We start from the raw sequence: 25554 nt of genomic DNA on the forward strand, positions 1-25554 counted from the left end.
TTTATTTTGTTTTGAAATTTATAAAATCTGTAATGATTAACTAATAATTAAATAAAAATTTAAAGATTAAAAATTAAAAAAAATTTTAGATTTGAGTGATATTTGTAAAAGAAAAAAAATTATAAAAAAAAATATAAAAGATTTTAAAAGTTTTTCGTATCATTGCATCAACCTGAGACCCCCCCAAACATGCCATTAAATTCCCAGTTTGTTTCTTAGGATCGGACCGATCGGAAGAAAAGAATTATATACTGACCGGGCAGGCAAAATTGGTCGTGGTCCTTGTGGGTGGGAGAGTGCTTAAATTTCATTCCCGAATCACTTGGACTAAGTATGAATGAAATTTTGGTATATCTATCGTTCTCGTTCAATTTGTTTGCTAGTCTCTTTTCCTTTCCTTTCCGTCGTGCAGTCATTCTGCAACGGAGGTCGGAATGAGTGATGAAAGCGTGAGCGGAGAGACAGGCGAGTGCTGCTGCATTTCACACCTGTTCTTGAGAGCCGCATCCAATAATCCTAACAAAATCGCGGTCATACACGCCTCCGGTGGGGTGCAGCTCTCCGGACATCTCAAGCAGCGAGCGAAATTGCCGTTCCCTCCCGTGTACCACGGTGATCGGTGCTTCACTTACTCTGATGTTTCGGAGTCCGTTGATTCCCTTAGTGCTCGCCTCAGCTCCATTCTCTTCCCAGCACAAGGTTTCATTCTTTTCTATGGAAAATTGTTTTTGTTCCTCATTTTCTTTACCATTAAAAGTGGCCGGTAACAAAGGATTTACTATAGTTTTTTGACGGGCTCTCTACATGCTAGTTTCTGTGTTGGAAATTTCGAAAATTTCGTTTTTCTTTTGTCTCCAATGATCCAATCACCGAATCCGACACCAGAGAACATATTGTTACATGGAAACTGAAGTAATTGAAAAAACTTTATAAATAAAAGATAAAAACAATTAAAAAGAAGAGATTATCATACTATTATTTACGTGAACTGCCTATGGCTAAATCTTTCAAGCTCTCAGAGATAGTAGGAAATTTAGCAGTAAGTGAAGTGCAATCTGACTGAGGACGCAAAAGTTTTTGAGCTCATTTAAAAAACGTGGAGCGTCGGTTTTGGATCATTTTAGAAAGCATGAACTTCTTGGAATCGAATGTGTGGAAGTAATCTGATAAGGCAAACTTAGAAGGCGTCTTTGGTTTTATGTGTGATGCTACATTCTCATCCTTAGCTTTCTTGAAGGTAATAATACTTATAATGAGCTGCTCAATCATGCTCAAATGACCAAATCTTCAGCACTGAGGGCAGAGCAGTGGCCTGAATTTGAGAATTTGTATGTGCCAAAAATAGTGGGATTATTCATGCCGCCTTCTGTGGAATACATAGTTGCTGTTCTTTCTGTATTAAGAAGTGGGGAGGCTTTCATGCCTCTAGATCCTTCATGGCCGAAAGAGAGGATATTATCACTCATTGGTTCGTCAGGTGCTGATCTGATTATTGGGTGTGCTCCTTCATCTGGGAGGAGTTGCAGTTACTTGCTTGATAGATCACATTGGCTAGTAGAACTCTGCAGCTGTCCTGTGCTGTGCTTTTCCATGGAAGAAAATCGTCAAGAGTGTATTCGGGCAAAAACATTAGTATGTCCTTGTAAAATTAGAGAAGAAAGACTGTTCAGCTATTTGATGTACACATCAGGATCAACTGGAAAGCCTAAAGGCGTTTGTGGCACTGAAAAAGGTTGCGCAATATCATATCTCAACCAAAATTTGTTCTTTAAGTATTAGAGTGTAGCCTCTCTTTTTCCATCTTGTTTCTTTTATATAATTTATTTTTCTCTGGGATTCTCTTCGTTTCCAATGGACTCCTTTGTTCTTCTTATGGATTCTTAGATATTTCATTTATTTATAGGTCTTCTAAATCGCTTTTTGTGGATGCAAGAACTGTATCCAATGCAAGCAGAGGAACTTTTATTATTCAAGACATCGATTAGCTTTATTGACCATCTGCAAGAATTTCTCGCTGCTATTCTAACTACTTGTACATTGGTTATACCTCCTTTCAATGAACTAAAAGAGAATTTGTTTTCTGTTGTCAATTTTCTACAGGTACACTTCGATGTTGAGGTTCCATTATTTTCTTGAACTTATAATTCCAGAATTTGCTTTTTGTTGCTCACCTTTAATTTCAAACTCTTTTTGCAGGCTTATTTCATTACCAGGCTTACTGCTGTTCCATCATTGATTAGGGCAATACTTCCTGCTTTGCAAAGTCAGAGCCATAGGGGCACTCTGTGTTCATTAAAATTATTAGTGCTAAGTGGTGAAGTTCTGCCTTTATCCTTGTGGCATATGCTTTGCAAGTTATCACCAGAGACCTTTATTTTAAACTTATATGGGAGTACAGAGGTTAGAAATATAGATTCACATTTTTATTAGGTTGAGTAATGCTTTTAGGATTCATTGTTGATGACTGCTAAATCAACTTTGTTGGATTAAGGTATCAGGTGATTGTATGTATTTTGACTGCAAGAAGTTGCCAATGATTTTGGAGAGGGAGAGGCTAACAAGTGTCCCAATTGGTATCCCTATTTCTAACTGTGATGTACTGCTTGTTTGCGAAAATGACACACCCAATCAGGGAGAAATATACGTTCGTGGTGCGTGCCTGTGTAGTGGATACTATTCTGATTCTACCGTTGTGGCTTTGGATGGCGAAAAATTGCGTCATAACTCTGTTGGTAGCAGTTTCACTAAACATGGAAGTCAACTATTTTATAAAACTGGTGATTTTGCTAGACGGCTGCAAAGTGGTGACTTGGTTTTCTTGGGGAGGAAAGACCGCACTGTGAAGGTTAATGGGCATCGTATTGCTTTAGAGGAGGTTGAAGATGTGTTAAGGGGACATCCTGATGTAGTTGATGCTGCTGTAATCTCTGTAATTTCAAGGAACGCTCATGGGGAACTTGTGGTTCTTGAAGCATTTATAGTCTTAAAAGAGGAAAGATCCTGTGAGATATTCAGATCTTCTATCCGAAGTTGGATGATTGAAAAACTTCCGGCAGTCATGCTTCCTAACTGCTTCACCTTTAGAGAGTCATTACCTGTATCTTCTAGTGGAAAAGTTGATTATGGTTTGTTGGAAAGTTCATCATCTCTCACTAAACATGTTGAAGATACGATTGGTGACGAGGGAAACAGTGACCTGTTACAAGTTATTAAAAAGGTTTGCTCTTTATCCTTTTCATGCTTTCTAGTTTTTATTTATTTATTATTTATTTTTATTTGGTTACAGCATTCTTTAAATCTAATTATGGAAGAGAGCATTCTAGATGGTATGGGGACAATTGGTGTGCATCCAGAAGACCAGAACCCTTGTTGTCCTCCTAAATTAGGTTATGTTTAAACACAGCATTCTTGTTGTGGAAGACCTTTGCGTGAGATATAGTGATGGATCCAGGAAACCTGTCCTGGATGGAATCTGTTTCTGTATATGCTATTTTGGGCTAGTTACTTTTCAATAATTGCTCAGCTTGATTTCTTTATGGTCCATTAGCATATTACTTACTATATGACTATCTCCATTCCCATTTTGGAAAAGAGAATTGGCATGGACGACACTGTACATGGTTTGGTCATTATTGATTCTTTCATCCTCAATTGACCCTGCAAAGATAAAAAGTTGTCTGTGAACACAACTCATTGATATATGTAAACTGATATTACCTATTCTGAATAACCCATGATGTAAATATATTTTACCGTCTATCTGACAGGCTTTTTGTGATGCTTTAATGGTTGAAGAGGTTTCCGATGATGATGACTTTTTTACTTTGGGCGGTAATTCTATCACTTCGGCACATCTTTCACATAATTTAGGGGTTAATATGAGATTAATCTATTACTTTCCCAGTCCATCCAAGCTTTATCTTGCGCTTCTGGAGCAAAAAGGACCATGTGATTTACATGTCAAAAAAGATGGTAATTTGGAGATGAATATTGATGGTGGTAAGAGGAACATGCTTCTTTCTATGAAGTCTGTGGCTCCCAATCCTCTTATCTTTAAACCACAGGGGAGTCTATCGAACACCTCTGTTGGAATGGATGGCACTAATGCTTTAGTCTCTAAATGCTTAAAGATGGATTCGAATATACATTTTGCTTCAGATGATATTGGTCATGTGGGTGGGTATCTATGGAATTCTTCGTTAGACTTTGTGTCATGTTCAATCAGCTGGGGCAACAAGGTTATTTATGAAGGGGGGTACAGGGGCAATGATGTACACCAAGGAAGTTGGTCTATGAAGATCCCAAGAGGTAGAAACGGTTTTATGCAAGACTTTTGGAAAGTTCACATGGAGTCTTGCATTGATGCATCACCGATGGTTGTGTTTAGAGGCCAGGATATCTATTTATTTATTGGATCCCACTCTTGTAAATTTCTGTGTATTTCTGGCAAAAGGTATAGATCATCTTGTGTTTTTCTTTTGGAATTTAGTCATTTTTTTCCATGATCTTTAGAATGATTCTAATATATTTAGTTTGTCAGCTTTACCTTAAGATGATCTGATTTAAATTTGTTCTCTCGTACTGTATATTCTCAAAACCGCAATTTATATATATATATATCAGTGTGTGTTTTTATGTTAAGTGTGTACTCTTATAAAAAAAACTTAAGTGTGTACTCTTCTCCAATCTCTTGCTTTACCTCAAAATGAGACCCAATCCTAATCCTACCATCACTTTCAATTGGTAGGTATAAAACGCAAACTGTAGCTTAGCCAATGGCCACACATCTTTCATCCAGTAATTACATAGCAGCAGGGGAAGGGGATGGAGAGGTGTGAAATATGAGCAAGAGCTCATCAGCAAAACCCCATTGGAGTTAAAGATTTTCTTTTTGTTTTATTTTGACACAGTATTAGAGCCCACTAGGCCTTGAATTATGGTTCCCTATTAGCTATTTGAGTTGCTTAATTTTAGTTGCATAATTCTAATTAGATTCCGATTTCCTCTCGCAATTCTCATGTTTTAACCCAGAAACAGTCACTATGTGATGATATTTAGTACTGGGTTTGGTTGACTGGCACCTTATATACCCTTTGTAATAAAATTGGTAGATAGGGTTGCAATGCCTGCTGAACCATTTGTCAAAGATTCTACCATGCATATTCATTGTTTCATCCCACCCTTGAATGCACAGTGGCTAATATTGTTGGAACTTTCACATTGGAAGTGAAGCTTCTAATGTTTTATTTTAGTTGTACTGTATGTTGAATGCTCATCATTCTGTTTTAGGAACATGATTTCATTCTGCCATGCACAAACTTTATAGCGTTAATGATTATATTTTGTCTCAAGCATTGTGCTTTTACATGATTGGGTTCAGTGGTTCTGTCAAGTGGGAGATCAAACTAGAAGGGCGAATTGAATGTTCAGCAGCAATTCTTGGCGACTTTTCTCAGGTTTTCCTTTGTTTTATTGTGTGCTTCCATCATTTTATTCCACAAGGAAATATATCTAATTAATTTATATTGTAAACTGTACTATCTCTATTAGGTTGTAGTTGGGTGTTATGAAGGGAAAATTTACTTTCTGGATTTTTTGAATGGCAACATATGCTGGACATTCCAAACATCTGGTGAGGTATGGTATTTTTAATGTTTTGCCTCGTTCTCGTTCTCATTCCTTATTGTCTAAAGAAATTTCTACTTCTTGTGGTCTCCTAGCATTTGGGTAGAAAATGTTTGAGGATGTAAAATACAAGTATAGGGTCTATTTTGTTCTAGATGAAGTATTTAACTAGCAGATATGACATATATAACATGTTTGAAGATTTTGTCGGGTTTTGGACCTTATGATTTCATGGTTCATCCCCAATCATGAAAACATTAGAAAAATTATCTGTGATAATCACAGCTGCTCAGATAATGGGTCCTCCAGGCTTGCGTCCCGGGGTGGGGGGACTTTTCTTTTGTCGATTAAAGCAATAAATTTAATGAATTTCAGCTACAAGTTTTAAACTAAACTAAATGCTAATATAAAGCAGATTTCAGTGTAAATTGAAGCTTTTAAATACATTACATAGTTCATTTTCTTTTAAATTTTTCATTTTTAATATATCTATGATGTTTTTTAATGCTAATGCTTAAATGTTTGTTTAAGGAAAAAAATACTCAAGTGTTTGAGTTTTCACTTTTTTTGTGCAATATGTTTTAAATCCTATGGATCTCTCTCTCTCTCTCTCTCTCTCCTCATCCATACAAAATTATTTAGGGTGTCCACGGTCTTCCGATAGTTGCACAGACCACCTCGACGGAGGTCGCTGGCGCACAGACAAGTGCGACGAGGCTAGTGGAGACGTTTGCGAGTAGTGGTAGGGTTGCGAGCAATTCCTATGAGGAAGGGGAAGTTTCAGGACAGAAGTCTAACACATACGAGGTTGTCTTGGTCTCTGCTGTCTAGCCATTGCGTCCTAACTAGGCACAAAAAATCCCGATATCTTCTGAGGAAGCTTTGGGAGGGTTAAATGTGGTGTCCTTTGTGCCGGCATTGGAGGAAGGGGAATTTGTGGATTCTGCTGTGGGAAAGGAGATAAGCCCAATAGGGGAGGGTACTAGTCTTTTGAGTTTTTTTGTGGACTCTGAGGACAGTGAGGAGGAGAGGAGATGGGTAGCCCGTTAGCCTTATAGATGCTCCTACCTCAGATTACACCTAGAGCATCAGATTGGGTATTAAAAGAAGTAGAGGAGCTTCATGGTTGGGTGGGACTTTCCTGTGAGGGCTATGAAGAACAATTCATGGCTCTTCTAGTAGCTATTGAAGCGGGTGGGTGTCGTTCCTCGGTCATGAAGTCAGCTGTTAGAAAGGAGAGAGAGTTGAAAAGATTGCAATGCTCCATTAACTACGATAATAAGGAGGGAACTTTGGGGAGAGACAGAGCAAAAGGGAGGGATGCTACTTTTGTTAATGAAGCCTAAAATACTGTCTTGGAATGTAAGAGGGATCAATGGCGTGAATAATGCCTTCGTATTAGATCCCTTCTCCGAAATTGGAAAGTTGACATTGTTTGTTTACAAGAAACCAAGTTGAGTGGTGTCGATGGAAACATAATTCGTAGTTTGTGGGGTTGTTCCTTTGTGGGGTGGTGCTATTTAGCTTCGTCTGGGGTCTGGGAGGTGTGTTGGTGATGTGTGACAAGATAGTGGTGGAGATGTGGGACAAGAGAGTGGTGGAGATGATAGAGGATTGCATTAGGTTTTTTTTTCTATGGCTGTATCCTTTAGGAATATTGAGGATGGGTGGAGGTGGGCTCTTGCAGGGGTGTATGGGTCCAACGTGGATAATGAAAGAAGCTTTTTGTGGGAGGAATTGGCAGGTTTGCACTCTTTATGGGATTTACCTTGAATGTTTTGTCGTGATTTCAACACTGTTCGGTTTCCTAGTGAGAGGGCGGGGGTATCTTCATCGACAAGAGCAATGGAAGACTTCTCAGAGTTGATATTTGAGTTAAATCTGGTGGATATTCCTTTGGTTAGGGGACACTTGGTCCAACAATCGAGTGTGGTCAAGGTTAGTCTCTTCTTCGTGGGAGACGCACTTTCCGGATTTATGTCAGAAAAGGTTGCCACGGGTATGTTCCGATCATTTTCCAATTTTCCAATTTTGCTTGATTACGGTGGTATTCATGGGGTTAGGTGACCTTTCAAATTTGAGAATATGTGGTTGGAAGTTGAAGGATTTGTGGAGAAGGTAAGGGCTTGGTGGGAAGCTTACTCTTTTGAGGGCACACCTAGTTTCATTGTGGCAGGGAAACTTAAATCCCTAAAGGTTGACTTGAAGAAGTGGAATGAAGAAGTGTTTAGACATACGGAAATGCAGAAGAACATTCTTTGGGATGAGTTGCAAGAGTTGGAGGAAGGGGACGTGAATGAGGTTTCTTTGTTAAGGAAGGATGTGGTGGTGACAATTGAGAAATTTTTGCTGATGAAAGAAATATCTTGTTGGCAAAAATCAAGGGTGCTTTGGTTGAGGGAGGGGGATGAATGCACTAAGTTCTTTTATAAGGTGGCTAACTCTCATAGGCGCAACAATGCTATTGAAGTCCTTCATTTAGGTTCAAATGTGTTATAGTCCCCCGAAGAGATTCAAGAACATATAGTGCAGTATTACGAGGAGCTCCTAGCTGAAAAAGTAGAATGGTGCCCCAAACTTGACGGCCTATTTTTTGACCAGCTGGACTTGGAGGTATCAGGTTGGTTGGAGAGGCCATTTGTGGAAGAGCAGGTGCATCTAGTGGTGAAAGGTACGTGTAAGGATAAAGCCCAGGGCCCAGATGGTTTTTCTATGGCTTTCTTTCAGGAGTGTTGGGAGATAGTGAAGGAGGAAGTGATGCATATTTTCCATGCTTTTCATTCTAATTTTAAGTTTGAGAAGTCATTAAATGCTACCTTCATTGCTCTTATCCCAAAGATAGTAGGTGCTCAAGGCTTGAAAGACTTCTGGCCTATTAGCTTGATAGGTGGGATCTACAAAATCATTTCAAAGGTACTGGCTAATTGTATGAGTTTGGTGATGGACAAACTCATTTCTAAACCTCAAAATGCTTTCGTTCTGGGTCGGCAAATTTTGGATTCAGTTTTGATAGCAAATGAGTGTTTGGACAGCCGGTTAAGAGAAGGCATTCCAGGGGTCCTTTGCAAGTTAGACATGAAAAAGGCTTATGACTATGTGTCCCGGGATTTCCTATTCTATATGCTTAGAAGATGTGGCTTCGGGGACAGGTGGTGCGAATGGATTAAACGTTGTGTTTCTACCGCTCGGTTTTTGGTTCTAGTCAACGGAAAATATTATGGCTTTTTTCAGCCTTTGAGGGGTTTGCGACAAGGGGATCCACTATCACCTTTGTTTTAGTAATGGAGGCATTGAGTCGTATTATGGAGGCCGCTGTTAGGGGGGGATTTATTGCTAGTTTCTCAGTGGGCAACAACAGTAATGGTGTTAGTTTGATTTCTCACTTATTATTTGCGGATGATACACTTATCTTTTGTGATGCTGTTAGCGACCAGATTCAAGCTTTAAGGGCGGTTTTGTTGTGTTTTGAAGTTGTTTCGGGACTCAAGGTGAACTTGGGGAAGTCGAAGTTGGTATCCGTGGGGGAGGTGAGTAATATTGCCTCTCTTGCAGAGTTGTTGGTTTGTAAAATCGCTTCCCTCCCTATGAAATATCTTGGACTTTCCTTGGGGGCGCTGTTTAAAGCAAAGAGTATTTGGGATGGGGTGTTAGAGAACATTGAGAAAAAATTATCGGGGTGGAAGCGACTCTACCTATCAAAAGGGGGAAGGATAACACTTATCAAAAGCACTCTTTCCAACCTGCCACTTACTATCTTTCTCTCTTCCCAATCCTGGTGGGAGTGGCAAACCGAATCGATAAGTTGTTTAGAGCTTTCTTGTGGGGTGGCATGGGGGAGGATATTAAATTTCACCTTGTTAGTTGGCAAAGGGTGACCTATCAAAAAAGTTGGCAAAGGGTGAGCTATTGGTTTGCGAACGATGGGCTAGGGGTGAGAAACTCGAGCATCTTCAATAAAGCACTCTTAGGAAAGTGGTTGTGGAGGTATTATATGGAAAGGAATTTGCTCTGGAGGGAGGTTATTGACCATAAGTATGGTAGTGAGTGGGGGGATGGTGTTCTAAGGAGGGTAGGGGGTCTTATGGAGCAAGTCTATGGAAATTTATTAGAAAGGGTGGAACACCTTTGAAAAACATATTAGGTTTGAGGTGGGGGATGGAGTAAGAACTCGTTTCTGGTTCAATGCTTGGAGTGGGGAGAGTCTTCTTTCCATTGCTTTTCCAGCTGCATTTAATTTGGTTGGGACTCAGCAAGCTGCAGTTTCAGATGTTTTGTGTCGTGCCAACGGGACGGTTACTTGGAATGTCACGTTTACTAGAAATGCTCAGGATTGGGAACTTGATGAGATGACAGATTTTTACAGCTACTTGTATTCAGCAAAGTTAGGAGGAAATGGAGGTGACTGTATGTTGTGGATTCACATGGAGAGAAAAAATTTTACAGTTAAGTCCTTCTACAAGGTTTTGACAGGCCAGCCGTCCACATTCTTTCCGTGGAAGAGTATTTGGAAGGTCTCCGTGCCGTCTAAAGTTGCGTTTTTTACTTGGATAGCTGCGCTTGGGAAGATCTTGACGGTTAACAATTTGAGGAAGCGGGGTATGGTGGTCATGGAGTGGTGCTATATGTGTAAAAGGAATGAGAAATCGATAGATCATTTGCTTCTACATTGTGAGGTGGCTGGGGAGTTATGGGATGGTATTCTCAATAGAGCCGGGCTAAGTTGGGTCATGCCTAGGAGTGTGGTGGAACTACTAGCGTGCTGGAACAGGAAGCATAATAGCGCTCAACTGGCAGCAGTGTGGCGAATGATACCTTTGTGCTTAATGTGGTGTATATGGTCGGAAAGGAATGATATGTGCTTTAACAACAAGGAGCGTGCAGTGGGGGAAATCTGGAATTTTTTTATATTTTCTCTTTTACAGTGGTTTTCTGCTATTGTATTGAAGGGCGGGAATATTCATGAGTTCCTATCTTCTTTTCAGCTTAATAGAATGTAATTAGGTGTCTCACTTTGTATACTTCCTGTATACTTGGGCATTGCCTAGTTTCATCCTACTCAATAAAGATTCTGATTTACTTATCAAAAAAAATTTATCAGAAAAAAATTTGTTGGTTATTCTGCCTAACAGTTAAAGGCAGAGGTGCATATTGGTGTTTGCATTATTTCTTTCTATTTTAAAACTATTCACTTAAAAACAAAAGTATTCTGCAAGGTAGGTATTTATCTAGTCGCTTCTCTCTGTATATATAGGACAATTGATAAGAAAACTCCTTCAAAGTTGCATCAGGAATCTCTTGATTTTGTCTTTGATACTGTTAAGTTGGTTCTATCTTATTTCTCTGTACATCTAAAACTAATGCATTGCTATTTTTCCTCCTTAATCCACTGTTTTGGCTGATCAAATTTCACTTTTAATGTTTGAAGGTGAAGTCACAGCCAGTTGTAGACATACGTAGACACTTGATTTGGTAATGTTTTCAAATACTTCCTATTACATTTTCTTCAACTAAACTGGTTTTATTTCTCTCCTGTCAATTATAGAGAGATACCAATTATCCCTTTAGTAATGCTGATTGAAGATACCCATTTTTGTCCTTTTCATCTTTCAATAATCACACATGGCATTATTGTGATGAATGTATCCCGTAAAATGTACATTGATCTCAGAAAGTGAATGGTTCATTTTTGCCAGTAGTCTGGTTTTGATAGGGAAAGAATCATTATTTTAATTTATCTATTAGCATATTTCCTAAGGTGATAATCAAAATAAAATAAATAAATAAAAATATAATACTAGTTTTAAGCCTTAAATTTGGACCCGTATGTTACAGTGGGACCCGTGGGTTGGAAAAGGTTTGCAGGTTGTATTAGTTTTGTAGTTGGAGATGGTAGAAGAGTATACTTTTGGCATTATGTATGTTGTGGGGACTATGCTTTGAAGGTAGTATATAATTGATTTGTTTTCTTCATATGAGTTTTTTTAAGGCATTTGATTTACTAGAGGACACTAGCCTTTCTTTTACAAGGACTTAAATCTGCAACCAATTATCTGCAGGTGTGGATCGTATGACCATAACTTATATGCTCTTGACTATGAAAACCGTTGCTGTGTTTATATGCTTCCTTGCGGTGGAAGTATATATGGATCGCCTGCAATCAATGAGGTGTATTTTTTGCATTCAGTCATTGATCAAATCATTTAATTTTGCTTCACAAATCATGCTTGGTTGATTGCCAGAAAATGCTTTTGTTTTGAAGTACTTTGTCACTTGCATTGATTGTGATGTGTTTTCACGATATGTCTATATAATCTTGTTATGCACCAGTTTAATTTTTACACATTTTTACACAATTAGCGAACGCGACACATAATAATAGGGTGGCTGTGCATAATTGGATTCAGGTCAATTTTGGTCGACCTGAATTTGACCCAAATTAATTTATGGATTGTGTTGGGTCAACCCATGGGTTCATGGGTTGACGTGCTGCATATTTTTTGCTAGAAATTGATTTTTAAATTAAAACGTATGTCACTTATTTTAAATTTTTGTTGTTGTATAGTCTTTACCTTTGTTATCCAATGGTAGGAATGATAAAATATGTGTATGATTTTTTAATGAGTTAAACAGGTCGTGTCAGGTTTGGGTTGATTAAAAAATGGCCCGAACCTGACATGACTCAACCCGATGGACAGCCCTGCCTGTATGTATTGGGCTATCTTTCTTGGATTGTGGTTGCACTTTGGTTTCGTTATGGGTATGAAGATTCTGTGCAGATGGATAAGAAATACCTAAGTACGATTTTGATCATTTTTGGCTAACGTTTAATTAAAATTTAAATGCAGCTAGATAACCTATATTGTTTGAGTAGCTTGTATTTAAATAAATAACTCCAAACAATCATTAAAAACATGTGTTTATCAGGTTTGACCAGTTTAGGAATTGTAGTCATCTTTTGTGATTATCAATAAAGAATTATTAATTATAAAAAGGAAGGTCTTACTTATAAAAAAAAAATTATAAAAAGGAAGGTGTAGGGATTGCAGACATGAGCTGTAAATGGGTTCTCTATTTTTGGTAGGGTGTGGGGTAACGGGGTATTAGTTCTGCCATATGTTCTGTATAGATTTTCATGATCACATGCTTGTGTTTCAAATGAATCGTGTAAATGACGGGATATTATTTTTGGTTTCTTGGCTTGAGAAGCTAAACTTGCTACTGACTGTGTGCATGTGTGTGCATGTTTCTTTTTCGGTAAATGTCTTGCTAAAACAGAATACCCCTAACTTGGAGATTATTGATTTGTCTTTTACCTGATATAATGTCTAATTTACTTTTGATGTAGGTGCATGAAACACTTTATGTGGCTTCTACAAGTGGCCGTATGACAGCTATATCAATTAAAGTATGGAAAATTTCAATTATCAGTGTATTAGAATACAATGTGTTTCTCAAAGATGTATCTAATCTAAGTTCAGGAAATTTGGCCAAGAATGGCAATAGGATTTGCAGTTATTGTGTTTGAAATGGATTCTTTAGTTTGGATTTTGATTTTTGCCTTACATAGTGCAGTGAAAAGGGAAACTTATTTAAGGGAAAAACTCTATTTTCAAATCCTGCAAACAAAATAACATAGAGTAGGTAAACAACATACACAGTTTCTTTTACATTTTTTGTTGCATGATTTTATGATTATTCTACATGGTCATTCACCATTATCTCCCCCCATTTATCATATGAACTATCATCTTCACCACCACAATTACTGCAAAACCATTTCTTTATTGGGATAGGAAAAAGTAGCAACAATTAATTAATATATAAGAGAACTATGAAGGATTAGGAGGAAGAGGATGATAAGGTGTTCAACCTATAATTGAAATTGAAAAGGAATGAAAGAGAAACAAGTACTACTTGTTCTTTTGCTGAAATATGGTGTTCTTTTAGTGGAAAATTTAATGATTCTTGTACCTTTGTACATTCCCCTTATAATGTGTGTGTGTGTGTTTTTTTTATGAACTTGCGTTACCCGCAAATTAACTTGGTAGGATTAATTTGTTTACTTAAGCTATGATTTGTATTTGCAGAGTTTACCATTTAATATATTGTGGCTGCATGAGTTCGAAGTGCCAGTGTTTGGTTCTCTCACTATCAGTTCTCTAAATGAAAATGGTATGCATGTTCTTCATTCAATTAATTGCCTGTCTTCTCCCTTTGTGATCTTTGTATTATGTATTATTAGAGTATTATGTTTTCTACAATTTCCTGCATTGTTTTTCACTGCAGTTATTTGTTGCTTGGTGGATGGGCGTGTTCTTGCATTGGACTCAAGTGGATCCATCATTTGGCAGGTACTGTTACGTTGCCTAATATTTGTGTTAACTACATACCATTATCTTTAGTTTCCCTTCATTGATTTGAATGATTTGCATATCAACTTGCTTTGCCATTAAAATGAGATTCCCGCGCATGTTTCTCTCCATCCATGAGTGATATTCTCTCTGTACATCCATAACTCAGATGAGGACATTTTTTTCTCTGATGATGCTTGGTGGTTTGTAACGGCGAGGTTACGATTGAGTGTTGTGTTTGTTAGGGTGACTATGTGATAGAATGGGGTTCTCAAAACATTAGTGATAGAATCAAAAGTTTTTTCATTATCAAAGGATGTAAGCCTCTTGCTAATAACTGAGAGAAGCTGGAAGGTGGTGAATGAGCTGAGGATGGGGTTGTCCACAATGTAGTGGTTTACTAAATCCTTGGAGGGCTGTCTGAAGGGGGAAAAAAAGGACTTATACACCACGGTAAGGGAAGGAAATCACAACTTCATAGCGAAGAATTTTTCAAATGCTAGTGGTTGTTACTTGGCTATAGTATAATACAGAGGTGGCAGCAGGCGTAGTTTTATTTTCATACCTGAAGAGATGGAGCGTTATTGATGGAGGAGGATGGCAGAGGCACTGTGGGGTTTGCAAATGAAGGGAGGGGCTTAAGTCATAACAAAGGAGGGGCATATATGAGACCGTAGGTGGCGGAGAGGAGCCTTTGCAAGACCAGATAACGGGCATGGGATCGACAAAGCTCCTCTTACAACAAATACAGTCAGTGCTTAGGGTGGCGGTGGCAGGCTTGCTGTCAGTCTGGAAGAGGAAGGCGTACATTGTACACTGTTGGACGTGAAGTTTCAATTAAAGGCACTCCAGGAGAAGGTTTATTTCTTATTAAGGTGTTCTAAGGAAGGGTAGGGCTCGGGCCTGGGCTTGGGCATGGGCATGGGCATGGGCATGGGCATGGACATGGAGTTTAATGGTAGAAGGGCAGGGCTTGGTATAGACCTGGTCTCGAAGACAAATGGACTCAGTAAGTCCACCGCAGTTGGTCAGCTCAAAGTGGGACAAGTGGGCCTGGGCTCAGGGGTAATTGGACCCAGTATTGCAGATGGGCAAAGGAGACAAGTGGGCCACTCTTTGGGGCCTTAGCCCATGGGACATAATGCAGGCAAGGCAATGCTTGGGACTCAAACAGTTTGGAGAATCAGAGAGGGTGGTGCTTTGAGCCCCTTCGTCGGCAGGAGTCTGGCAACCTCGCCGGCAAAGGTTTCGTTTGTTCCGTGATCAGCCGGTCTTGGAGGTACACCACAGCCAGACAACGCCAACGAGTAGTAGGGATTTTTTTTTTGGGGGGGGGGAGGTGACAAAAACTGCCTCTTTAATGGTTTTGAGCGTTCCTCACCACCGAGGGTCGGATTCTCGGCACACCACAACTAGACAATGCGGAAATCTGCCCAGTAGTTGGATGTGGCCTGATGAGTAGTAGGGACGTGGTTGCTCTAGAATCTTTGATGGTATCCCCTCCGGCAAAGGCTGTACAGTAGGTGGACGTGGCCAAAGACCTGCCCAGTGCGAGATTTGCCTATAGTGTTGATGTTGGGTCCTCACAGATGCTAATTTCGAGGCAGGCCTTCCTTGAATGGGATTGCATATTTGCGGAGGAGGAGATGGGGACGCCATTGGATTTGCAGTGGGCAACTAGGGACAGGATCAACATGGTCGGGTAGCCCATACCTCTGAACTGTATGTTCCAAGTCAGTTTAGAGCTTCTGATTGGGTTATACATAAGGTGAATGAAATTCAACACTATGTAGGGATGGAATGGGAGGGTTTTGAGGAACAAATCATGGCTTTGCTTACTGCCATTGAAGTTGGTCATTCTTAGATCAAGAAATCAGGATCTAAAAAATAGAGGAAACTAAAGAGACTAACTTAGGCTCTTCACTATGAGGGTAGCTCAAGTCAAGAAAGATCCAAAGGGAAGGGGCTAGCACGTTCTTTATGAATGTAGATTGGGCTTATCTTGCATCTGATGGGGCTTCAAGAGGTGTTCTATTTATGGGCTTCATAGGGGAATACACAATGACATGTTCCTTTAAGAATGTGGAAGACAACTTTTTGTGTGCTTTTGTTGGTGTTTATGGGCCAAACTTGGACAACAACAAAGGACTATTATGGGAAGAAATAACGGGAGTTCATAGCTGGTGGGAACTACATCAGTGTATAGGTGGTGACTTTAACATTATAAGATTCCCAAGTGAATGTTCAGGAGAAAGTAGGCTGCGACCAACAATGACGGAATTCTCGGAGTTTATTTTCGACTTGAGTTTGGTGGATATTTCCCTCATAGGTGGAGCATTCACGTGGTCCAACAATCATACGGGGTCTAGATTGGACAGATTTTTAGTTTCTTTGGAATGAGAAACTCCCTATCCGGATGTTTGTCAAAAGAGGTTGCCTTGCCTATGTTTGGATCATTCCCCTATCTTGTTGGATTGTGGTGGTATATAAGGAGGGCATCGGTACTTTAAGTTTGAAAATATGTGCCTGAAAACTGGAGGTTTTGTGGATAAGGTTAGACAATGGTGGTTGATTATGCCCAAACTAGTATGCAGTATTATAGTATAGTTCAGGGTGTTGATCCATAGGGAATCGGAAGAAACACAACAAGACGAAAGCTTAAAAGAAAAGATCAAATTACAATATGATAAGAATTTAAAAATTCTACTTAAAGCACGTAATTAAAATGAGATTAGGGCATGAATAAGAAGACAAGTAAAGTTTTGGGCTTTCATTAACCAGATCCAATACTCTGATTTTTTCAGTCCAAACTATATATACAATTAAGAATTATAACACCAAATTTCTAATTGGAAGATATGACATTATATTCATCTACTTTCTCAAATTTAATTTTAAAATCTATTCTTCCTTTACAAACCACAGTTTCCATATATAAAAATGAATATCAAATTTAAAGACGACATTATGTTCATAAACAATAATGTAGCAAAAGATCACATCAATGGCATGAAAAACCTGTTTAAGTCACAATCATATATTCATAATCCTATAGTTCAATAAAATCAAACCATAGCAAAATTTAATATAATTGTCTCAAATTTATAATATCTAAAACAAATAGAGAATTGAATTCTAGAATTTTAAACAATAAAGCTTAATCTATGAATTGAAATATAATTAAAGTATTTTCACCAATCAATTTCCGCCCTAGGCTTTACCTAAGATTTAGTTCTCCATGGAAGAATTAAAAAATAAAAATGGTATTTTTCTCTTCTCCAGAACTGTGCCGCCTCCTTTCAAAAACTCTCTCATTTCATGCTAATGATATGCTTATATAGGGTAGGAAATAAACCCTAATGTTTTCATGATTCCCGCATAAAAAATCGCCTAAAAATTTTAGGACTCAACTTGGCAGCCACGTACTCGCTTCAGGAGTTCGAATTTAGAAATCCTTACTAGAGACAAATTTGTAGCCCTTTAAGATAACTTTCCAACGTATTAAGAATCACATCAATCAGATGTGTGAGTGAAAAGTTATGATCAAAACACTAAGGTATGTCCAGGTTGTCTCCTAGCGCGTTTTGGACTCTGACTTCTTGCAGTTTCCTTTTGTGATTTGTTTTTTTTTCCTCTTGATTCTAATTACTCTCAAACCTCATCATTATCCTTATTTGAAGAGTCTTGCATTCGTTGAAAGTTCTTAAATTGTTTCAACGTCTTGCCCACTTTAAAGTCCTTGAATTTGACTGGGTTTTGACTTGCTCTTTTATAGACCCTGAAATTAAATGTAAAAATCTGCTTAGGAGTATCTCAAAGTAAATAGAAACTCAATTAAAAAATACACATTAATTCTTATGATTTCTATTCAAATTTTAGTATTTTAGTCCAATAATAGGGTATTTAGAGTGCACTTTCGTACACTTATCAGTGGTCTTCTTATCAGATTTATGGCACGCCTAGTTTTGTCCTTGTAGGTAAACTAAAAGCTTTAAAAAGAGATTTAAAGCTCTAGAATGCTCAATCCTTTGGCAATATAGGTGACTGCAAAAAATCCATGTTGGAGGAGCTACAGGAGTTAGAGTTGATACAGAAGGATCGGGTTATTTCCTTGGAAGAATTATCTTGGAAGTCAGGGGTAGTTTCAGAATTAGAGAGGGTTATCCTACTAGAAGATATTTCTTGGTGCCAAAAATCAAGAGTATTATGGTTGAAAGAAGGGGATCGAAGTACGAAATTCTTCTATAGAGTGGTCAACTCTCATAGGAGAACCAACAATATTGAGATGCTGAATATAAATGGTGTGGTTTGTTCGGAGGCCCCTGTGATTCAAGAGCATGTTCCTGATTTTTTCGATCACTTGCTTACCAACAAATGGGGTGGCGGCCAAAGCTTGATGGACTTGTCTTTGAGTCTATCGAGCAGCAAAATGTCTCTTGGTTGGAGAGGCCATTTGGCGAGATGGAGGTTCATGGTGTGATGAGGAGAATGGTCTTCTATATACTCCCTATGTACATGGGCTATGCCTATTTTCATTCATATCAATGAAACTTATAAAAAAAAAAAAAAAGTTTGGGAACCAGAAAATTTTGAAAATTTCTCAAAAGTTTTTCACTTTCAATCCGAACATCTTTACACCAAAATAATCTCAAGTTCATCTCGAGGTTTTGCCTCGATTTCTCTAACAAACAAAAACTAGAACAACTTTTACAAACCTTTAATGAAAACCCTACCAAAAATTTTCCTCCCAAACGTAGTTATAATAGACCCTATGGTTTTTTTGACCCCCAATAAAAACATCTAAAAAAACTCTCAATTCAAACAGTTTTTTAGTGGATCCCACCACTTCATCAAAACCCCATAAAAACCAACCTCTCAAAGTTTTTCAACACTTTCGGAAATTTTCAAGAAAACCTCACATGTAAACAAACCCTTAGTCAAAGGCTTTTGCACACGATTCACAAAACATGAGATATATCCAGAGGGGTGGAACCTCAGATGTAAATGTTATAGAAAATAATATTTCCTAATTCCACTTTAAGGGTACATGTCTAAATTTCCAAACCAATATTTTTCAAGTTGAAAAATTATCTGTCATATAATAACCAGTTATGAGTGCAGTCTATACCTAGAACATCTTTCAGAAGTTTATTGATAAATGAGGTCTAAAGGGAAGGAGGTTTAATTTATTTTGCTTTCAGTTTTCTAACGTTCATGCTGGACTCATGGCTTTTACCATGATTTTTTCAACCCTTTGTGCTTCTTCAGTATAGAACTGCTGGTCCAATATTTGCCGGAGCCTGCATTTCTGCTGCTCTTCCTTCTCAGGTATATAATTTTCTTCAAGAAACTAAAGTTTGTTATCTATATTATTGATTATGAAGTTCATCACCCTCCCCCTCTTCCACCTGAGATAACCTTATCTTCTATATTTAGACTTATTTTCAGCACAGGGAGGACGTGGCACCCCATACCGGTGCCGGGGGGTGGACCCCTGCTCCCTTGGGTGGTGCCCATTGTACTGAATGTGATTCAATAGACACTTATTGTTCATCAGACAGAGACCAAGTATGTTGGACTAAATAAAAGTGAAATCTAAAACCATTTCAGGAGGGAAAATAGCAAGGGGGATGTACGAGAGATGGACCAGTGAATGGTCACAATTGGTGAAGTGTAAGGCTGCGTTTGGATGTTGAACTGAGTTGAGTTGAGATGATAAAATATTGTTAGAATATTATTTTTTAATATTATTATTATTTTGGGATTTGAAAAAGTTGAATTGCTTATTATATTTTGTGTTGAAATTTGAAAAAGTTATAATGATGAGTTGAGATGAGTTTGAGATCCAAACGTACCTTAAATGTTTGTTTTGTAATTAAGGGAGTAATAAAACTAATGCAATCAATAAAATAGTAAAAGAACTAAAATAATTAGGAAAATGCTGAAGTGGCTCGATCGGAGTAAAGGAAATGCCTCATATTGCACTTCCTTACATAAGAACAGGGTGGAAGATTAGGTTCTAGGTTCAAGACTCATCAAGTACGTGTCCAAGTTGCCATATAGAAAAAGAAAAAAAATGTTTTCAATATCTTTTGATGTAAACTTTCTCTTGTTTCTTTCTTTTTGTCGAAAGTTCTTGCTTTATAAATCTGGTGGCCAACTTCCTAATAAAGTAATGCATAGGGTAAATCAAATTGATGCATGCCTTGAGATTTTGAACTAATTCGTTGTGTAATATAGTGACCCCCCTACTCTATATGACCTTCTATTTGCACACCTAATTATGATAACCTTCTGAGTTCCCAACAATGAAGAATTGAGAAGAAAGAAAGACAAAACGAACATAATATTTGGGCATGTCTTATTTCTTAAAGATTATTCTATGAAGAAGATATCATAATAATATATGAACAGAAGCGTCTCAAATTTGTGGAAGCTTTTGTCCTGCTTAACATGCCTTAGTATCATAAAGTTTGGGCATGTCCTGGTATTTTAAGAATGCTCTTTTAATATCATTACTAATAACATATAGTATTGATGCTGATGCTACTTTACACATTGTCTTTTTTTGTTTGTTATTCTACAGGTGCTTATATGTTCCAGAGATGGAAGTGTTTCTTCACTTGAACTGGTAAATTCCCCAAATATCTTGTACAAAAAAAGTCCTAAATAATTTTGATCATCTGTAATGACTTTTTTATTGGGCAAGTGGCTGATTAGAATAAACTGAATAATCTATATAAACACCAGTATGCTGTGTAGTAATGCAATGCTGGATTAACAACAAAAGAAAAAAAAAAGAAGAAAAAAAACTTGAACAAAAACAAACTCACTCAGTTGCCACCAACAGCTCAGCAATTATTAAATAGATAATCACAGCGTACCATCACCATAGCAATAACATCTACCAAACAAATCACCACAGTATATCACAGACTTAAATTGCACAAATCAGTTCAGTACCCGAGTGAGGATTAAACTCCATCACACACTAACTCTTGGAGGATTCAGAAAGAAAATAGAGACTTGAGGCCTCTAGCACAAGAACAGTTCCTCGTGGCAGTAAACCTCCCACCCCCTTTGGCTGCAATAACTCTAACAACAGCTGTCTCTAATTATAGCAGGGAGGGAAAGTATGAAACCACAATTCTTTGATGAGTATATAATCCTCTACAAACTACAAAGCTTGTAACCACTATAACCTGAATATGGAGAGTACCCAACATCATCCATCACAGATCTAACAAGTATCCAAAGTACTGACCTAGATCTGACAAAGATCCAAAGACATGACAGATCTAACAAATCTATCATAGATCTAACAACTATTTGAAACTAGAGAGAGAAGGAAAAGTTTTGCTTTCTTCTACACACTCTTGAATGTACAGAGGGAGAAAGAAGAGAGAGATGAGCTGTAATGATGAGAAATTGGATGATGGTTGCACTTTTTCTCACTAGACTTCAAGATGCTCCTTTTGTTTTCTGACCAAAGGATCTCTTTCAAAAAGAAGCTAATCTACATAAAAGAGAAGCCTCACATTCTCACCTCAATTAGAATCTATCCTCGAATTTGAACTGAGAGTTTGATCTCTTTTAATAGGCTGCTTTGTTTAATGGGTGGTTGGTAATTCTCTATTTCTTTACAGTGATTTAATTGCATAATCTGTTGTTTTGAATCCCACCTTATTGCATGTCTATTTGGATTCCTCTAATATAGTATTAGAGCGAGGAGATAATGCTTTTCCTTATCTCAAGTTGAAAGGCCATCTGCCCTTCCTAGTTCCTAACATAGCTGACTTCATTTTTTGTTCTCGAATTTGTGAGTACCGATCCAGTTACTTGATAATCATTGTTATTCACTACAAGTAAAATCTATCAAGGAATTCATAAATACGTTAACAGAAAAGCTGCACAAAGAAAATCCTACATTCAGAAATTGGTTTGTTGTTGAAATCTTACACATCAAGTATCCACGTCTTATCTGGCTATCCACATGTAAGAGTAGCATAAAATAAGTCCGCCAGTCTCAGGCATGGTGTCCTCTTTTGTGCATATAGTACCTTTGTGAATAAACTTTTTGTAGCAGATTAAGTATTTATTTCTCCATTTAAAATAGACATCCTGAATAATAAAATGCTGCAGCACGAATCTTAATACTTCTTTTCCAGATGTTGTAAACTAAACATTCAAATTACTCATTCTGTTGACTATTGCTCATTGGTTACTGCTGAATTTCATTACAGGAAAAGGGAGATCTACTCTGGGAATACAATATTGGCGATCCAATTACTGCATCTGCGTGTGTGGATGAGCACTTGCAGCTCCTATCTGATCCTTTGCTTAAATCTGACAGGTGGAGGAAAAGTAGACTTGGCAGAAAACGTGAATATATATAATCTGTATATATATACACATACACTAGATCATTTATAAACCTTTCATTATGTTTCCAGGTTGATTTGCGTCTGTTCCAGTTCGGGAAGCATGTGTTTGCTTCGGGTTAGCAGTAGTTGGGATATCAACGGAGAGGCAAGTCAACCAGGAATATATGTGCAGGAATTTGGAAGGCTGAACCTACAGGGAGATGTATTCTCATCACCTGTCATGATTTGTGGCAGGATTTTTGTTGGTTGCAGGGATGATTACGTGCACTGCATTACTCTTGAAATTGAAAGTCAAGGTGATCAGCCTCCGATTTTTGTCCAAAAAGGCTGGGGTACACGAGATAACTCCAATAAAATTTTCTTAAATTAAAAAAATAAAAGAATTAATAAAGAAAAGAAAATTTAAGGGGTGGCTTCCTATTCCTTGGAGGGCTAGTCTGGCCACCCCAAGAGGGGTGATTGGGGTGGGCCAACTACCCTAGCCACTCCCATGGCTGGCTAACCTCACCATTTTGTGTGGAGATCCATCTGCACGACTGGAGAACCCTGTACAGAGCTGGTCTTGTCACCCCATGCAAGTTCACTTGCACAAGGTGGTTGGAGGTGGCGAGAACCAATATTGGGTCAGCCAACTGCACTTCAAACAGTGTGGTTGGCCACGCTTGGGAGTGGATGTCCAACCACTGCCTCCAAGGCTATTTTTGAAGGATATGGTTTTTAAATTCTTGTGTTTTAAATTGTTTTTATTTTAAATAGTTTAATTGAGCGTGGTTGTGTTTTTTATTGTCTACTCTTTATTGGAAGAACTTGGTTTACACGGGTTCAGCTCTCCGTGATGCTTCCATCTGTTTTCAACTTTTTCTTTAATGAATAGAAGACTCCTATAAAAAAAATCGTATCTAAAAAGCACACTTTTTTATTTGAAGTAAACGAAACATTTCATTGAATCAAAGAGGTTCATGAATACACAGTTTTTCAGACAAAACAACCTCCTTAATGGAGTAGGACAATCTTCCATCCACACTTTGTCTTCCTCCTAATTGTAGAGCCATCCTTGCTAGTTTGTGAGCTACCTTATTTGCTTCCCTTCTACTGAATTGGATCTCCCACAGAGGTGAAGACTTGAAAATGTATCTCACATCATCAATGATTTGACCGTACCGGCTCCACTTCTACTCATCTCTATTTATATGGATTAACCACAACTTGAGCATCCACTTCAAATATGCACTGGTTTGTTCTTATCTCTTTGCAGAAAATCATTGCCTTCCATAATGCCAGTACCTCGGCAGTTGCTGGGTGAGTAATGAGCACGAGTCTTCGACACATTGTTGCCAATACTTTACCATCCGAGTCCCTAATGATTACTCCAATTCCCATGTACTTTGATTCGTTATTAATAGGAGCATCCCAATTTACCTACATCATGATTTCTGCAGGCTTGGTCCATCTTCTATCATGACTCTCACCTCTCACAGAATTATTACTTGTTTGCAATCATCGCTGCCTGTTGATATTCATGTAGGCCATCTATTGCTTCCCTTAACTGAGAAGATCCTATTTTATTTCCCTCTCCAATTCAACTTGTTCTCTTGATCTGTTACCATTGATAGGCAGGCTACATACCGCCTTAACATCACTATCACTGAAAACTTCTTTAATTAGATTTGCTTTCTACCAACCTGTATCTTCATCAATAAGTTCTTTAATGCTTGCATCTTGGTCTGGTATCTTGACAAGAGATTGGATCTGATAAGAAGATGGAAGTGGGAGTAGCCTGTGGCATATTCTTATACTTCGTCCATTCCTCACCCTCCATAGTAGCTCTTCCTTTAAGAAGTCCAAATATAACCAAATGCTCCTCCGAGGTAATGAAAGTATTGACCCCAACTTGGCCTCCAACACTGATTCATTTGTGAAATATTTCTTCTTCATGATTGTTGCTGCCAAGGTCTGAGGGTTTTGAAGCATCCTCCAACCTTGCATAGCTAGCATAGCCAATTTAAAGTACTCAAGATCCCCAAAGTCCATACCTCCATAATGCTTAGACTCTCATTTTTTCCAATGAATCTTATTCTCTTTCTATTGGAACCCCACCAAAAAATCTTGTTTCACCCTATCATATGCTTTGGGCATATCAAGTTTCATAGCCATACTTCTCACTTTCCCTCTCTGTCAAGTCTCCATAGAATGGAGTGTTTCATATGCCATTAACACATTATCTAATGTTAGCCTTCTTGGTATAAAAGCACTCTAATTACTAGAAATAATCAAGGGCATGACTCTCTTTAATCTATTAGCCAAAACCTTAAAAATAATCTTATACAGAACATTGCGTAAGCTAATAGGTCTGAAATATCTTGCAAACTTTGGTACTTTCACTTTGGAAAAGAGCAGTGTGTGTAGTTTATAGGGGTTGAAAACACCATCTCATAAAAGGTTGAAGATTGTAGTACATACCTCATCTCTTACTACCATCCAATGAGATTGATAAAAGCATACTCCATACTTGTTGGACCAGGTGATTTAAGTGGTTGCATCTAAGATGAAGCTTGTTCAACTTCCTCCCTCTTAACGTTTAATAGTTCATCATTCATTTCCTCTGTGATCAATAATTCCTTAGATGCCAAATGCCTCAGGTGGGTTTGTTGTGCTAAAACTTTCTCCAATGTAATCTTGAATGATTTCCCCTATTGTTGTTTTCTCTTTATAATGAACTTCTTGGGCATTAGTGATCTCTTGTATCCAATTCTTTTTTCTTCTTTGGTTAGCACATGCATGTAAGAACTTAGTTTTCCTATTCCTCCCCCCCCAATATGATACTAGTTCCTCTTTGCCCTCTATCTCCATTTTAGATCTTCTTACTTTAACATTACTCTCATCTCTGCTTGTAGACTTTAAATCCCTGCCATGTTTTGGGGCCCCTCACAATCCTATAGAGCCATCAACCATTTTGTTGCTGTTGTTTTTTTTTTTTTTCCTCTGCCTCAAAACCCTTTAACTTTGCTTACTCCATGTGACTAGAGCCCTACTGCATGACTGTGATTTCCTTTGCACCCTTTCTACTAAGCCTCCTTGGTTATCTTCTTTACCCCATTCATGCTCAATGACTTCTTTGAAGTATTCACTTAGAGCCCAACTAGCTTCATATATAAACTTTTATTCCCAGTAGTAGTAAATATGGTCTTTGCTTG

The 25554-nt window shown here is 38.1% G+C and overlaps 1 protein-coding gene across 2 annotated transcripts; it reads left to right on the top strand.

The window, feature by feature from the left end:
- Window positions 1-202: 202 nt before the first annotated feature.
- Window positions 203-23223, top strand: LOC109018657 (putative acyl-activating enzyme 19). 2 transcript variants are annotated; one of them, XM_035692311.1, is made up of 17 exons: window positions 203-699; window positions 1238-1732; window positions 1904-2100; window positions 2197-2400; window positions 2492-3217; window positions 3768-4453; window positions 5381-5456; window positions 5551-5637; window positions 11051-11094; window positions 11682-11790; window positions 12971-13030; window positions 13713-13797; window positions 13912-13976; window positions 19245-19304; window positions 20563-20607; window positions 22220-22329; window positions 22430-23223. In XM_035692311.1, the coding sequence occupies exons 1-17, from the start codon at window positions 435-437 to the stop codon at window positions 22728-22730; spliced, it is 3615 nt and encodes a 1204-aa protein (XP_035548204.1). In that variant the 5' UTR covers window positions 203-434; the 3' UTR covers window positions 22731-23223. The 2 variants fall into 2 exon arrangements, with proteins under 2 accessions (XP_035548204.1, XP_035548205.1); XM_035692312.1 differs by lacking the exon at window positions 1238-1732 and having other exon boundaries at window positions 22430-23220.
- The last annotated feature ends 2331 nt before the right edge of the window (window positions 23224-25554 follow it).

The sequence above is a fragment of the Juglans regia genome, chromosome 7 (genome assembly GCF_001411555.2).
Source record: "Juglans regia cultivar Chandler chromosome 7, Walnut 2.0, whole genome shotgun sequence".
NCBI lineage: Eukaryota > Viridiplantae > Streptophyta > Magnoliopsida > Fagales > Juglandaceae > Juglans > Juglans regia.